Consider the following 15,643-nt stretch of genomic DNA (forward strand, 5'->3'; position numbering starts at 1 on the left):
AAACAGTGGCGTTTTAGATGGCGTGCCTGATCTTGTAAGCCTGTTTTCCCAGCTGACATCATTTGAACAATTTGTTATATTTGTTCTCTGTCAAGGAAATGCGCAGCGAATGCAGGCACGGGGCAAAACATAACGGATGAGCACATAGAAGGTTCAAAACCCTCCAGTGCTGACAAATCACCAACAGGAGAACAACCAACCAACCACCATAAAGACAGACTGGACTTGCCAGGAGAGAGAGAGGGAGAGAGAGAGGGAGAGAGAGAGAGAGAGAGAGAGAGAGAGAGAGAGAGAGAGAGAGAGAGAGAGCGTTTTGTGGTGAAGCAAATATTTGTCGTCGAACTCCAGCAAATATGAGGATGGGAAAATAATGGCCCACACTGAACAGGATCACTGAACCTCCACAATTATCAGTCTGTCGCCTTTTATGATGCATTCTGACCAAACAAAACCTGAAGAAGAGAGTCTGGACAGCAAAGAACAAAGCATCGCATGTGATTTTTTGGACATGTCCAACCTTTCCTCAGATCATCATGATTTGTTGAGTCCAATTTGACATCTTTCCTGAAATTATTGGATCAAGCATCTCCATGGAGGAATTACTGGAGACTTCTGCGGCGTGTGAGCGCACAGGGATCCCGTAGCTCTACATGAACCGTGATAGATTGAGTACTTTTATGGAAATTGCTTGGAAATTTCAGCTCCGCTGAGAGATACAAGGGCAGCAATAATAGCACACCACACGCACAGAAGCCAGATCGCCGGCGATCTGGGTGTCTCTGCAATAAGTGGCTGATAAAACAGCAATAAAATCTCTAAAATAAATACAGTCATCCGGTTGTGCGCCATGGGCGACGAGGCGTCAAACTTCAGGAGAAGCAGCAGGACCGGTGTCTCATCACCAAAACCCAGGACTGGTGAGGATCACGGCAGGACGGAGATTATTAGCTAAATTAAAACTGATCGTGAGTGAAAACAATGAGATTAATGATTTTTGGATGACTTGTCAGATCATCACTGTGACAGTTTTTGATGTTATTCAGAAAACAAGCTTCAGATCTGGGCTGTGCTGGACTTGGTCACTTTGATTTGTACGCTAAGAAATCAAGTGGCAGAGAGGGACATGAAACGATTTGTTTTGTGCTTGAAATAAACGAATACAGCCATATTATTCAAACAATAAGTTGAAAAGGGATCTCTACCTACATCTTTTTTTTTTTTTTTTTTTTTTTTTTTTTTTTTGCACTATGATGGAACCACCACCATGCTCGAAGAAGAGCCTGTCCCTGTCACTCCCGGTTCCCCGGGAAGGACAGGCGACTCTGAAACCTCCGCAGCATCTTTGGAGACAACCCCGGACCCCGATAAAAATCAAACACCGGGGGTACTCAGACACTGACCGGCATCACCACCGGCACATGGAGCGCTCCGACGCCGTGGATACGAGCGACCGACCGGGACTGAAAAAGTCTCGAATGTCCTGGCCATCCTCCTTCCACGGGACCACAAACACATCCATCGGAAATTGTGTCGGGAATAAACGGTAGGCGAGAGAGGGGCGCAACCATCCCAATAATAGCCCATGACAGCCCACAAGGCATATGCGTAAACTGGAGGGGAGGGGGATGGGGGGTGGTGTGTGTGCGTGTGTGTGTGTGTGTGTGTGTGCGTTTGTGTGTGTGCGCGGTGGGAGGGGGGGTTGGGGGGCATTTTAATGAGTGCGTAATAACGCAGTGTGCCTTAAGGGTTAACTGATATGAAGCCTTTATATCGGGAGGCGGGACGCGTGGGTTTTCGGTGCTGATGCGTTATGCGTCTTTGGATAGACTGTGTCAGATGGGTTTGAAGCGCAAACCAGTCCGCCCACTCAGAACGCAGGAGCAGCATCTGTAAATACCAGTAACATTTTTAGGAGAGTCCACATGTTACGTGTAGTTGACAGAAGGAGCTGTCATCTTAATGGCACCAAAGGTCTAGTGGGTGCGTTCATGCGTGTAGGACTGAGATATTGCTACCATGCGCACTCCAGTCCAGGCCTTTATCAGCCTGTTTGCAGAGGGTGTGTGGCCCAGTGCGTAAATGACCAAAAATTTAGAGCCAGCTGTTTTACAAGGATTCACCCTTCTGAGGTGTCTTTTAGCAAGTCTCTGACTCCATGAGGTGCAGTTTTGTCACGATCCTGACCTCTGACACCTCTGACACCTCTGACACCTCTGAGGTGAGGTGTGAGGGGAGGTTGAGAAGAGAATCTGCCTTCAGGTGTAAATATATACCACAAAGTTATAAAGTGTTGTCTGGCTGGACAGGTGCCACAGGACTGTCACATAGATGCCTCCAGACAGCGTCTAATTGGCACAACACGGTTGCTCTCTGATCAGATATGACAGTAAAAATCCACCGCATTAAGGAGAGGACACTGACCGACACTGGAGACAAATGTAGCAGAATTATATGATACTTAAACTCCACCAGCTAACAACTCTACCAGCATTTAAATCAAATTACACGATGCACATTAATCAAGCAGATTAGATTAAAGGCATTTCATTAAATGAGTCATGGAACGATACAATTTTGATACGATTACTTTGTCCTTACACAACAATTTCTTCATTTATCCTCTGTACTGCAGCATCTGGTTGTTCTTTCTTTATCGGTAAGCAGCTGCTTTTCTGCACAGCACAAGAATTTACAGCTGCTCAGCATGGACAGGAGTTTGGTTGGTTGGTGACTAATTTATGTTTTTTTTGCAAGAGGAGGTATCACTGTCTTTCTAAGAGATAGTCAAGGCCATAAATACTGGTTTTTCCAGGTTGCTCCCTCCTCCACTTTGTCCTTTGCATGACCTAATATCCCCAGATGTTCTTGTTCAAATGAAGGAGTTAGTATACATATTGGACTGTTTCTGACTCACATTCCCTTATTATCCCCCTCACCCTCTCCCAGCCACTGAGGACAGCAACACATTAAACAGGGTGATTATTAGACCTAATAACATGTCCCTGAGAGTGTGGTGGGTCTAGAGGGGACTGTCGGGGTCCTGCTTTTTTTTTTTCTTTGCCTGTTATTATTTGTTTTCTCTTTTTCATGTTTCTTTAAATGCCACAGACGGCCTTCACGGCAGGCCCCTGGGAGAAGGGCCAATTCCAGCTGACTGGAGGAAGGGCTGATTTGTATTTTAGTCCCCAGGACACGCTCTGAGGCAGTCCAATCTTTAGCGCATTGGGACTGACTCTGCCTGCCCTTCTCCTTCTGTGGGCGGCAAACCATGAGAGGGCACAGAGAGAAAGAGGGAGAGAGATAATTCGATTCCAACAAGCTCAGTTCTGAGAGCGCACCAAGCTGGTTTCAACTCTGTGTGTGTGTGTGTGTGTGTGTGTGTTATGTGTGTTCATGTGAGTGTGCGCCTTAGCACATCCATGAGGTGATGTGTGTGATCTCTGTGGGTGTTTGTGCTACACACTGGTCAGGAAGGAGGGCGCATGGAGGAACAGAGGCTGGTAGATGAATGTTGTGTGTCATGAGTAGTGGTGAAATGCAGCGTGCACAGGGTGTGTATGTGTGCGGAGGTATTTATGAGTGGGCCGTGCACAGGTTAGTGTCTGACCTGTAGCCCATATGGATTGCAATAGGCCTTGTTTTATCTGTTTTCATATCAGTGGGAGGCCAGAGGGATTTCCGTTGTGCTGATATTACTTTCATTCTTTTCACACATTAGAGCGACCGTATATTCTGCCTCTTTGCTTATGTCTGAATAACGGATGCTTCGAACTTGATGCCTCATCTTCTCGCTGGATTTAGCAGGCTTTATGAACATCTATGTGGATCCAGCAGCTCTGTGTTTAGCTTAAGGCTAACTTGCGTTGAGCCCAGCCTATAGAAGGCAGCCTCATGCACATTTGCTCTCACTACTGATCTGACGGATCCTATTTATTTGCAGTCAATGTCTGGAAACATTTTTTCACTAAACTCTAAGATATGGCAAAACACAGGCAACAACTAGGAGTTGTTCTGGGACCACAATGCTAAACAAACATCAGTAACCAACAGTTTTAAGCAAAAACTTGGGCTGAGCATCCTCCTGCCAATGTTTTTAGCTGTGGGCAAACATGTCTTTGCATTATAAAGACACATATTGCAAGATCAAATTTATTAGTTAAGGAAAATGAAGTGACTATTGTAGGAGAGTGAAAAAAGTAATTGGTCCTTGATTGGTTGGGTACCGATCGACCCAGTGGATGACCTTAGCATCTCAAGGAAGCAGACCGTTCAATCACTGAAGAGTTGGTCAAGACCTCATCTGGAGGTTAGAAAGATCAATCACCCTGAGAACTGCTGGTGAAATTGTTTCGGATGAGGTTCAGAAAAAAACAGTTTGTACCATGTTACTGTAATTGAAACCCTTGCTTTTGAAAATGAAGCACTGCCAACAATCATCAGTCTAGGGATGAAAATTATACAAGAGGGATTCTGGGTGTTGTTTTGCATAATTATTTGAAGAATCATTGTCTATGACTGTCTTCATTTGTCTATTTTTGTCTCTATGATGTATCTCACAAAATGGCAGTCTTAGTGGCAATCAGCTCACCCCCCCCAAGAGTGTTAGTCTGCCTCCTCTTTCCACCCCCGGTGTCTTTTGTTCGACCATCTTGTCAGTCCTTTTGTCAGAAGATGCTAATATGAGCGTATCAGTCATCAGGTCCCATGCCCAATACGCTCTGGGAAGTTCCAACACGAAAAATGAATGACACCGAACGGGAAACGGCTCTTCCCGCAATTCTGTTGCTATGGTTACTTGTTTTGTGCATTTGTAGAATAGATTTCATTTTCCCAAAAAGGCAAAGCTTACAGGCATTTCATGGGCTTGACTGTATAATTTGTCAGAATGTAAGAGATCCCACTGGATACGCATCATGACTTGTATGTTTATAGGGTGAGAAAGTGAATAATTATGAGCAAACTGAAGTCTGCTGGTAGTTTAATCACAGTACAGAGACAGTTTCCTGTACAGTCCTCTGCAACAGTTTTAAGCAAAGCCTCCTTCCCTCTCTCACCTACCACTTCATGCATTCTTTACACCTTTTTTCCCCCAGCTGGGAACCGGGGCTGATTTGTAAGCTGTAGCAGCTCTTTTCCCTGCCTGACTGGCCAGCTGCCATAATAATTTAGCTCATAATGAGGTACAGCTACAGTTAATTACCACAACAGCTGTATTTTGTTGTTGATCATACGTTTACATCTACACACTCTAGGAACAAAAAAGCCTCATATAGAGACTATTCAGGAATTATCCCAACAAACATGTTTTAATAGCGTTAAGTAATAGACCTCTTATCTCATTTGTGTAGTAGAACCATCTGTTTAAGCTACAGATTGCACTCCTCTGTGAATACATTGTGCTTTCTCGCTACTCTCGGCACTAATTAGTATCTGGAGGCAGTTCATGTGCTGGAACGATGCTCGCTGTGGGTTGGCTCAGGCAGATCCCGGAGACCTTCAGGTAAAACCCCTCCGAGATCTTTCAGCAATGACACCAAACAGGTCGCTCGCCCGAACGGGATGTATACGCTCACCCTCGTCCAAGGTTCCTCATTGTGTTTGTTCTCTGCCCGTCACTTTGTCTTACTGAATGAGGCCACAGGTTCTCACAAGCTCCTCAGACACTCAGGCTACTGGTAACCACTTAGTCAGTCAGAGTGCTTTGTGAATCGACTGGCAACATTGGCATCTTTGCATTTTAATTAATTACACCCTGAATCCTCTTACACTAGGCATTTTTATTTTGTTTGTTTGTTTTTGACAAGTGCGGGTGGGCAAGTATCCCAGAAAGATGAAACAAAATGAGCCACAGCACCAAAAAATCCAAGATGCACAACTAGTCCACCTGTTCCCCACAGACACTTCCCTGTTTGGTACAGCTGGTCCGCTTTCATTTTTATAATAACACCCAGTCATTATTCCTTTTTCATATCATGTTCACATTCATTAAATTGCCCTCTTGAAGCTGTCTGCCTCAGTTTATAATGCAACAGTTCCCTCTACCTCTCTCAAGATGTCCATTGTGATTATGATAAGCCTCATGCTGGCTTTTTTTTCGCTCTCTTCTTATCTAATAATACTATTTGAATCACTCTTTTGGCCATAAAAATTACTGTCTTTGATTGTTGGTTTTCTCTCTTTGTGATCCTCTATCCTCTCACTGCTTCATGTCACTCCAGCGTAAATGGAGAGTATTGATTCCATCTCTCATTTTTGTTCTCTGCTTTTGTCTCTCTATTGTGTGGCTGGCTGGTTCCCTGTGGCTTCGGAGATTCTCTCTGATAGCCTCATTCTTGCTTACAGAGGCATTAAGCACACAACATCCATATCACAAATCCATCATTTCATCCCACTCTCCCTCTCTTGTCCACTGAGATCATCAGCTGCTTGCAGAGTCTCTTCCCCCCTCTGAGCCGTATCTGAATCTCGAACCCTTCATGTCCCCCAGTGGTGGAAGTGAACTGCCCACCGCTGATAGTGTACAGTGCTTCATCTCCTCCTATAATCTTCTCCTTGAAAAGGTATTGATGTAGTTTTTCATTCTTTACATTCTAGCCGTTTTCTTGAAAATCACGGACCGGACCTCAAGGGCGCAGCAGACACAACCACCTTCATCATACATCTGGCAATCAGCTGTCATTAAGGAGAGAGTTCAAACAGACCTGTGCATCAAAGAGCAGTCTATCTGAGGGAAAAACTGTTTATAATTATGCTGTTAGATGAGAACACTCATATCTATCCAAAAATCCTCCTGTGTGAATTCAGATTTAACTTGCCTTGGATTTATTGTTCTTCTGGCACAAAAATAAAGATTTTTACTAGCAGTACTAATGGTAATGTATTCTTCAAGCCCATGGGCACTAAAAGGAAAAACCTTTTTAGTGTAATCAAGTCACCCACTTCAAACCAAGAAAAAGGTCTTCACTGGCGAGACTCTGGAGAATTTAAATGTCAAAATGCGCAGGTATTCAATTTCAAAATAAGTGGTAGTTCACCTCTCAGGCAAACAACTCTGCTTGAGAGAAAACAGTAATATGATTCTCGGTCTGTGTGAGATTTCCTGACAAGTTAGACGTGTGAATAAGGATATTGTGCCGGTGTTTCGTCCCAGCAGGTGACACAGACCACCAATTCAGCAACAGCTGGCGGTCTCTGATACGGTGGCACACAGTGAGGGGATGACCCAGCTGAAATGCGCTTTAGGCTGCTGTCTTAACGCAGATCTGTTTGAATGACTGAGACTGACAAACCCCTCTGTCAGCTGTGTGTCAGTGCAGCACACACACACACACACACACACACACAGTGCAGAAGAAAGAACAAATAGCATACACCTGTCGAGCGGAGCGCCACATCGAGGCGTATCAGGGGAATGTGCAGAGTGTCTTGTTCAAATCTAAACTCGCTACAAATCAGAGCTGAAAAAGATGAAGGGGCACACCAAGAGACCATGCTCGGCACGGACAGACACAGATGAAGACTGTGTGCTCGTTCAACTGCCAGGTGCAGCCTGCTGATGCCAATGTCTCATCTGAGGTATCACTTCCACACCTCTTGTTCTAGCACAGCATGGATGGCTTTAATAGTTACAGTATGTCTCAGAGTTCCTTACTGTACACTATGGCCCAGTCCCAGGAAATCTGACCAAAGCTTTGTTCAGACTTTTGTTTGTATTCTGCTTACAATATAAATCATATGCACATATGCTGCCTATATATACTGTATATTATTTTGTGATAAGATTTAAAGTAGCCTGAGACAGAAAATATAGCAGGAAATTATTTTGTTTTGCCCTTTCTCGGTATGACTCAGCTGCACTGTTTTTTGTGTGAGCTTGATTGGAAAAATGCTGCAAACAACAGCAAAATAACATTGTGTCTCCAACAAAACAATAACAGCACAAAGGCTTGCTAAATGCTTGCTTGGTAGTTTCAAGATTGCATCAACTTTCCACTTGATCTTGACAGCGTTTTGTTCAGATATTCAGCAATACTTTTAAAAGTTATGGATGGTACCCGCAAACAGGGATTTTTTTGTGGATCTCCCCCAGCTTCGGCCTACTTCAGCTCTAAGCATCTTGAATTGCCTTGTGGCTGAAATGTGCTGTATAAACAAACTGGCCTTGCCTAAATCCTGCAATAACCTGAAGCATGCATTAGTTGTATGCTTAGTTTTATCAAGATTGCATTAACTTTCCACCTGATCTTCACAGTGTTTTGTTTGGATATTCAACAATACTGTTAAAAGTTGTGGATGGTACCTGCAGACGGTGATTTTTTTTTTTGCTTCGGCTTACTTCAGCTCTGAGCCCTGCAATAAGCTGAGCTCCTGCTCACACACTATCACCCAGCAACCAGCAACAAGCACTGCAGGTACAAAGTCTCATCTTTTCATTTCAGTTTCATCTGAAAGTTTTCTGTGAATCTTATCTCTCAACATGGGCCCCAATCAATCAATCTATGGTACATGAGCTACTTGACCAACAGAAATTATTCTTCAAAGACTTGATGGATCAACAAGAAAAAAACTAAATAATTCATCCAAATATTTGTTTACCTACCTAAGGGATGACAACATTTTGAAAGAAGTACATGATATTAAAAATAACCTGCAGTATTCTCAGAAGGACATGGATGAGTTAAACAACAGCTTTTTGATAACTCTGCCAACTTTAAGATCATCTCTGCTTGTGCAACCCTCTATTGACAAACTCACTGCTAAATCTAAATATCTGGAGACTCAGTCAAGGAGGAACAAAACTCTCATCGATGGAGGACTTAATGAGCAAAATGAATCATGGCAAGTCACAGAATCTAAAGTTAAACAACTGCTGGCTGATCAAGTCAGAACTTGACCTGAAACTAATTGAGATCTAACGTGCACATCACAACGGAAAATATGATGATCAATCCAACAGGCCATGGACAACTGTCATGAAATTACTGAGATAAAGAGGAAATTCTTATGAGAGAATAAAAACTTGCAGCATTTTCCATCTACTTAAATCTGTTACCCTTCTGTCGTGCTGATCCTGATCATCATTTCAATGTTTTTGATCAGAAGTTAGATACTTGCAAATATTTTAAAATCAGTGTGTCTAGAAAAAAATATATAAAAGACTTCAATTGCTTTACACTATTTCATCTGAATGTTAGGAGCATGCCAAAGTACTTAGAGTCATTAATTGACTGTTTTGCCCCACTACCTTTACATTTTTCTGTTGTGGTTTTACTGAAACTTGGTAAAATGACTCTAAAGTGTCTCTCTACTCAGTAAACGGCTACAATCATGTTTTCAGTCATAGGAAAGATAGACCAGGCGGTGGAGTATCCCTCTTTGTTAAAGACTCTATTAGTTACACTTTGAGACAAAATTTAGTAATTGGTAATTCTAATACAGATAGTTATGTTGAATCCATTTTTACTGAGCTAATAGATGCACCTTGTTTTCCAGGCCATGCTGTCATTGGCTATGTATATAGACCAATGACAATATTAGTTAATATTGTTGATGTAATATTAACTCTTTTGTTGATAATCTTGATGAACTTCTGAACACTATTGTCAAGGAGTGCAAACCCTTTTTTATATCAGGTGATCTCAATATTAATTTCCTGCAACCTAACTTCTATCCTCTTATATCACAAGCCGCTAGAATCACTTTATCCAGTAAGTCATTGATCGACAATATTATAACTAACTGTACAAATAAACATGGCGTGTCTGGTGTACTCTCTACCGATATATCAGGCCATCTTCCTATTTTTGTTGCTTGCCATTCTATTAAGATTAAGCAAGTTGTCGTAAATACTTCCTCAAGAAATTTCAAGATGTCCAATGTGAAAAGTTTTGTAAAACTCTAAACTTTCTGGTATTAAATAGGACAAAATTATTACAATCTATATTATTTAAGGTATTATCTAAGGCGTATAATCTTTTTAGTGATGAATTCTTTGGCACTTTCAATGAATCCTTTTGATGTGAAAATTGAGCCATCAGACCTAAAGCTTGTAAATCTTGGTTGACTAAAGAGCTGAAAATGAATCTCTAGGAAACAAACTACTGTATATAAAGACTACCTAACCAATATGTCTTTTCATAGTTATTCCAAATACAGAAATAAACTTAATCATATGCAGAGAAAACCAAAAAGACAATATTATCAACATAAATGTAATATATTTTAAAATAATATGAAAAGTACAGGGAGTATCATTAATGAAATTGTAAATAAGTCCTCTTCATTTACTTTTTCTTCTGTAAGTGAGCAAGAAATATGTAATATTGTATCAAGTTTGAAGTTAACAGGTGCTGGTCATGATGAACTTAAAATGAAGTTACTGAAACAGCGGCTGCGTTTCATTAGTCATTCAACACGCCCTCAGGGGAATCCCAACGTGTCATTCCATGTCTGTGACCCCTGTGACCCTTCGTGGGCTGAGGGAGAGAGTCATCAATGACGGTCACTCAGTGCTGAAGATCAACTACTGTGCACTGCAGTTTCTCATCATTTCTGCTGATGTCAACGAGCTGCTGATTTACAATCTCTAAAACAGATGTTCGTGATTTGAACAAACAGAAAGAATGTCTGAGCAAACAATCACAAGTGTAAGTAACAATATCCAGATAATCATGTTGAAATTCAATTCTTAGTCATGCTTTGGAATTTCCTTTTGCAATTACTTCACTAAAATATTACAATTCCCCATTATTTGCATTTAGAGCTACCCATGTTATTGAATTGTGCTGTTTTGCACACCATTTCACATGATAGTAATGTTAGTAGGCTACGCAATAGTGACTGTTTGTTATTATGGTATTTAAGGGCTGACTACTGACTATAAGGGCAAGTGCATTCTTCTCCCCCGCCCACTTTCCCACTGCTTTCTAAGTGGCCGCCATGTGACGTATGCCGTTACGTAATAATCAGGGCTGAGGGGAAGTGAATGAGGGGAAGTGGAAATACTAATGAAACGCAGCCAGTGCCTCGTTGCTGTTCAACAACCGCTGTGTCACATCCTCAATTGTTCCTTTCAAAGAGGTGTTGCACCAGACCTACTGAAATGGGCTGAGGTTATCCCATTAATTAAAGCTGACAATCTTTTATAGACCAATTTTTTTATCACCATGTTTCACCAAAATACTTGAAAAAATTGTGTACAATAGAATAAAAACAAAAAAAACAACAAATACTTAAAGGATAATAAGTTACTATATGTGAAAAGCATTCTACCTGTATGGCACTGGTACAATTCGCTGACAGAATCAGCTACAGCTTTAGATAACAAAAAATTTACAATTGGAGTATTTTTTGGTTTGTCAAAAGCTTTTGACACTGTAGATCATAATATATTAGTAAATAAGCTACAAGCTCATTGTGCTATTGCCACTGAACTTAATTGGTTTAAAAGCTACCCGCTTAACAGGAAACAATGTGTCATTTGGAAAGGAATTAACTCATCATACAGCCACATAAAGTGCGGCGTTCCACAAGGTTCAATACTAGGTCCTCTTTTATTTCTTATATACATAAATAATTTACATTTGGTATCACAAGAAGTGCTCTTTATTTTATATACTGATACCAATATTTTTCTGACAGATAAAGATGAACATAGGTTGATAACCCGTGTGAACAATGTCCCAGATAGGATGGATATCTGGTTAAACGCAATAAACTATCCCTTAATATTAAAAAGGGTGCCTATATGACCTTCAAGCATAAAAATTCTCATAGCTAATAATGCACTTGAATGTGTTTCCCATGTTAAGTTCTTTGGTGTAATCATCGATGATCAGTTTAATTGAAAAAAACCCACATCTCTTATGTGTTCAATAAAGTGGCAAAAATATTGGTATTTTATGGAGAGTAAGACATATTTTGTCAAGAAAAAAGTTTCTAGATCTATATTATTCTATGATTTATCCTTTCTTATATACTCTAGCTGGAACACTCATACTGCCCCATTAATTAAAAACCTGAAGTTTTTAAACATATTTGACATCAATAAACTTCAAATAGATATCTTTCTTTCTCATCTCTTTTTACAGTTTCTTTTTAACTAGGTCTCAAATCCACTGTTATCACACCAGATCTGTTGATCTTCTGTGTAGTCAGTTCTACAGAACTAGATTTGGCCGGTTTTCAGTCAGGTACAGAGGTCCTGCCATATGGAGCAGCTTTTCTGCTTCCCTTCGCAAGCACTCCTCATTTCAGATGTTTTATAAAAGATGTTAAACAGCTTCTCTTGAAGGAGTGCAGTATTACATAAACGAGGTATGATAACAAGCAGTGCAAATATATGTTATTGTAATCTCTGTATTTATTTTTTTATTTTTTTCCGTGGTCTTGTTGTTGTGTTTCATGTTTGGAAATTGTATTTTCATTTCTCTTTTAGATATTTTAAAAATATTTATGTCTGTTTGCAAATTTGTGGCACAGCTGTCTTTAGGTGGGTTCTTTTTACAGGCCCTCAGGGGGTTTTTCATCCCACCTGTGCATTTTTTTTTTTTTTTTTTTTTTTTTTTTGTATTTTTCTTCTTTTGTTTTATTTTATTATATGCACAAAATAAAGAACTAAATGTGCCACTAAAAATTTCATACTGTTCTAGTTATATTTTCTGGTGACTATATATTCATAGTCATTTGTTACCAGGTAAAACCTGTGTCTTGAAAGTGTCCAGGAGCAAAGATAAGTGGGCATGTGCTGAAGTTTATGAAGGACAGATCATTTTATATAGCTCCATGTAACACATGCAGTACATGGTACATTTGTACACGCTACACTGTATTCTTACTGTATGCTGTTGATGTGTTGATGCCAGCTGGGGCTCGCGTTTAGGAATGCATCACGGGGGTTGCTTCCTGTCTAAATCAGGGCGAAATCCTTTTTATTCTCACTGAAACAGAATGATTTAGAAACCTACTAAAATAAAACAGATGGTAGGTTTGTGTGAGGAATATATAAAAAAAATTACACCGACAATCTGTGCTGCTGCAATATGGTTTGGGAACGCTTGAGAATTTTACATAATGCATGAAGCAGCTTATGATTTATAGCCGACTGAAGGTGTGGTATACAGGCTGATGCACACCTCTGTTTCCCGCTAGAAATAAGATTCACTGTTCCAGCTCTTGACCTCTGGTAGATCAATGTGTGAGCATAACCTGTCTTGTCAGACCAGTGAGCCCATTCCTTGTAGGTCATGTTCATATTCACACATTAACACTCAACATTCAGGCTGTTGGAGGGCTGAAAGAAAAAAAAAAAAGGCATGGCCCGGGGGTCCAGGATGGTATTTTCATTTGATGCTCTACTTTTCCATTTGAGATGCGGATGTTTTTTAAGATAGCATGTTTTTTTTTTCTTGGGCCAAGTACACAGCAGGAGTCTTTAAGTAACAGCACCATCCTCTGGACTACATGGGATTTTTAATGATGCTGATTGGCATTGAGGAGTATTTTACCCCCAACAAAGGAAAAGTTACACCAGGGAGGCCTTAGTCCGACTTCTCTCTCTCGCTTTCTTACTAACTCTCTCTCTCTTGTTGTTTGCATGAGTGTGTACCAAGTGGTTTATCGTGTGATTACTCGTGTGCATTGGGGGTTTTGTTGTGAGAGGTTCCCTCAAAGAAAATCAGAATTGAGTCCTCTCTCACTCCGTGCAGCTTTTCTCCCATTTCCAGTTTCCCATTTTTGTTGCTGGCATTTTTTTTTTAGAAAGAACTTAAAAGGTTGCTGGTGCAATCCACACTACAGACAGTGCCCAGCAAAAGTTTCAAAGTGTTTCTGAGCGAGGGTACCTAATCCTTATGTATGTTTGCATCAGCATCCTCTAAAATCTCACAGTTAAAAGAAGCTAAAATCAGATAATTCCCGCCATCAGTTTTCATCCTCGCCCTCCGTTTTCAGTAACAGGAGAGACCAGTGAAACTTCCTGGTTTGCGCCTTCTTATTGCAACAGGAGCAGAGGAAGAACTGGGTGCCCCTCTGCTTTAATATAAGACAACCCCTGAGCCCATTCCCTTGCATCAAACAGGTGGAACGAGGGAAGCCGACACCAGAGACAAGGTGTGAAGATAAGGAGTGCGGAGAGGAACAGAAGGTAAATGTAGCAAACGGGGCATGTGTCTCGGGAATAGAGAATGAGGTTTGTTGTCTTTACAGATCACTGGCAATTGTGTATTTTGTCACATCAAATTTGATGCAAGACCTGTCTGCAATTGGTCGTGTCCCTTGCCACTCGCGGCCACAGTTGCACAAGCTAGTGATGTTGTGTACATGAAGGCCGGCCCATCTCTCTCTCTCTCAGGGTGCTATAAATAGGGGGAGAGGAGCCTCAGGCTCTCAGTATAATGAGATTAAACCAAACCAGCCTCAGCTCCCAGTGTTTTATTGAGCTTTATTTCAGTTTCCATTCTGTATTTCAATATGTATAAGGAAGATATTGAGTGTGTCTGCTTCTGCATGCTAGACAGAGTCCATGTAGGAACATTTGGTTGTGCATCAGTATGTCAGTGTGAGTTTCTGTGTGTATGTGTGTGTTTGTGCGCATGTGAGAGGGCAGAGAACAGCAAGAGAGAGAGAAAGAGAGAGAGAGAGAGATAATGTGAAAGACATGTGTGAGTATGTGTGTAATGTCCTCATTTTGCACCCTGCAGGGCATGGCACATCTCCTAAAGACGCGTTCATCATGATGGTAAAGCGTTTGTCACCAGAACGTTGTGCCGTCACGAAGCTCAAACTGTTCGCATGAAATCGTCATGAATTCCCCACTTTGCTTCATGACTTTTCAGCAGTTTCCGTGTTATGTGTGTGACTGTCCGTTACTGCCAGTGGAAAACAAGATAGTTAACCTCAGCGCACAAGGCTTGTGCATCACTATTGTTGAATCCTGATCTGTAAAAGGCAGACAGAAAACCACACTGGCAAAGCTATTGTGGCTGAACGTCTGTGTGTGAGTGTGTGTTTGTGTGAACGCTTTTGTGAGACGGAAAGTGTCTGGGGACATGCAGAGTGGGAGACATCCATTCTGTTTGGACATACTGCTGATTCTCACAGCCCATATTCTCCGACTCTGACGTTTTGGAACGGTCTGCTAGACTCTGACTGCCTTTCCTACCACACTGCTCAGGCCTCATTAACCAATCACAGCTTCTTCCCCCATCATTTTGCCATCAGTTAGGGAGCACTTGGCTCCCCAGATTCACTTGGTTCTCTGCTGATAAACATATATCTGTTATTCTTCTCTTCCTTCTGTTCCCACCAGCAGGCAATATAACATTATCAACATCAACTGCACCTCAGAGACTCATCATAAGCACACATTCATCAGTGGTCATTGAAAGAGAAAGAAAAATTGGAGAGGAGGATGAAAAAAGGCAGAAAGAGCAGAGCGTCTTTGCATTTATAACAGATGTAAACAGTAATGTGCGCAACTGAAAGAAAAATGTCCCTTTTCATATCTCTTGGCTGTAATTTAGCATAGTCAATGCAGCAATCTTTCTGGATGCCTGTGATCAAATTTAGGTAACAGAGCGTATAGGTGAGTGGACATCAACATGTGACTTTTGGTCAGGCTTGACCACGACAGTGTGACAAAATA

General features: G+C 41.3%; 1 protein-coding gene across 1 annotated transcript in view; it reads left to right on the plus strand.

Moving 5' to 3' along the window:
* The first annotated feature begins 314 nt into the window (after window positions 1–314).
* The window catches only part of pde4a (phosphodiesterase 4A, cAMP-specific), a 41,284-nt gene continuing 25,955 nt past the window's right edge, over window positions 315–15,643 (plus strand). Inside the window, exon 1 of the mRNA XM_044330469.1 lies at window positions 315–1,543. Coding sequence (XP_044186404.1) covers window positions 1,248–1,543 — 296 coding nt within the window. The 5' untranslated portion in view covers window positions 315–1,247. The remainder of the gene's footprint in view (window positions 1,544–15,643) is intronic.

The sequence above is a fragment of the Thunnus albacares genome, chromosome 17 (genome assembly GCF_914725855.1).
Source record: "Thunnus albacares chromosome 17, fThuAlb1.1, whole genome shotgun sequence".
Classification (NCBI taxonomy): Eukaryota; Metazoa; Chordata; class Actinopteri; order Scombriformes; family Scombridae; genus Thunnus; species Thunnus albacares.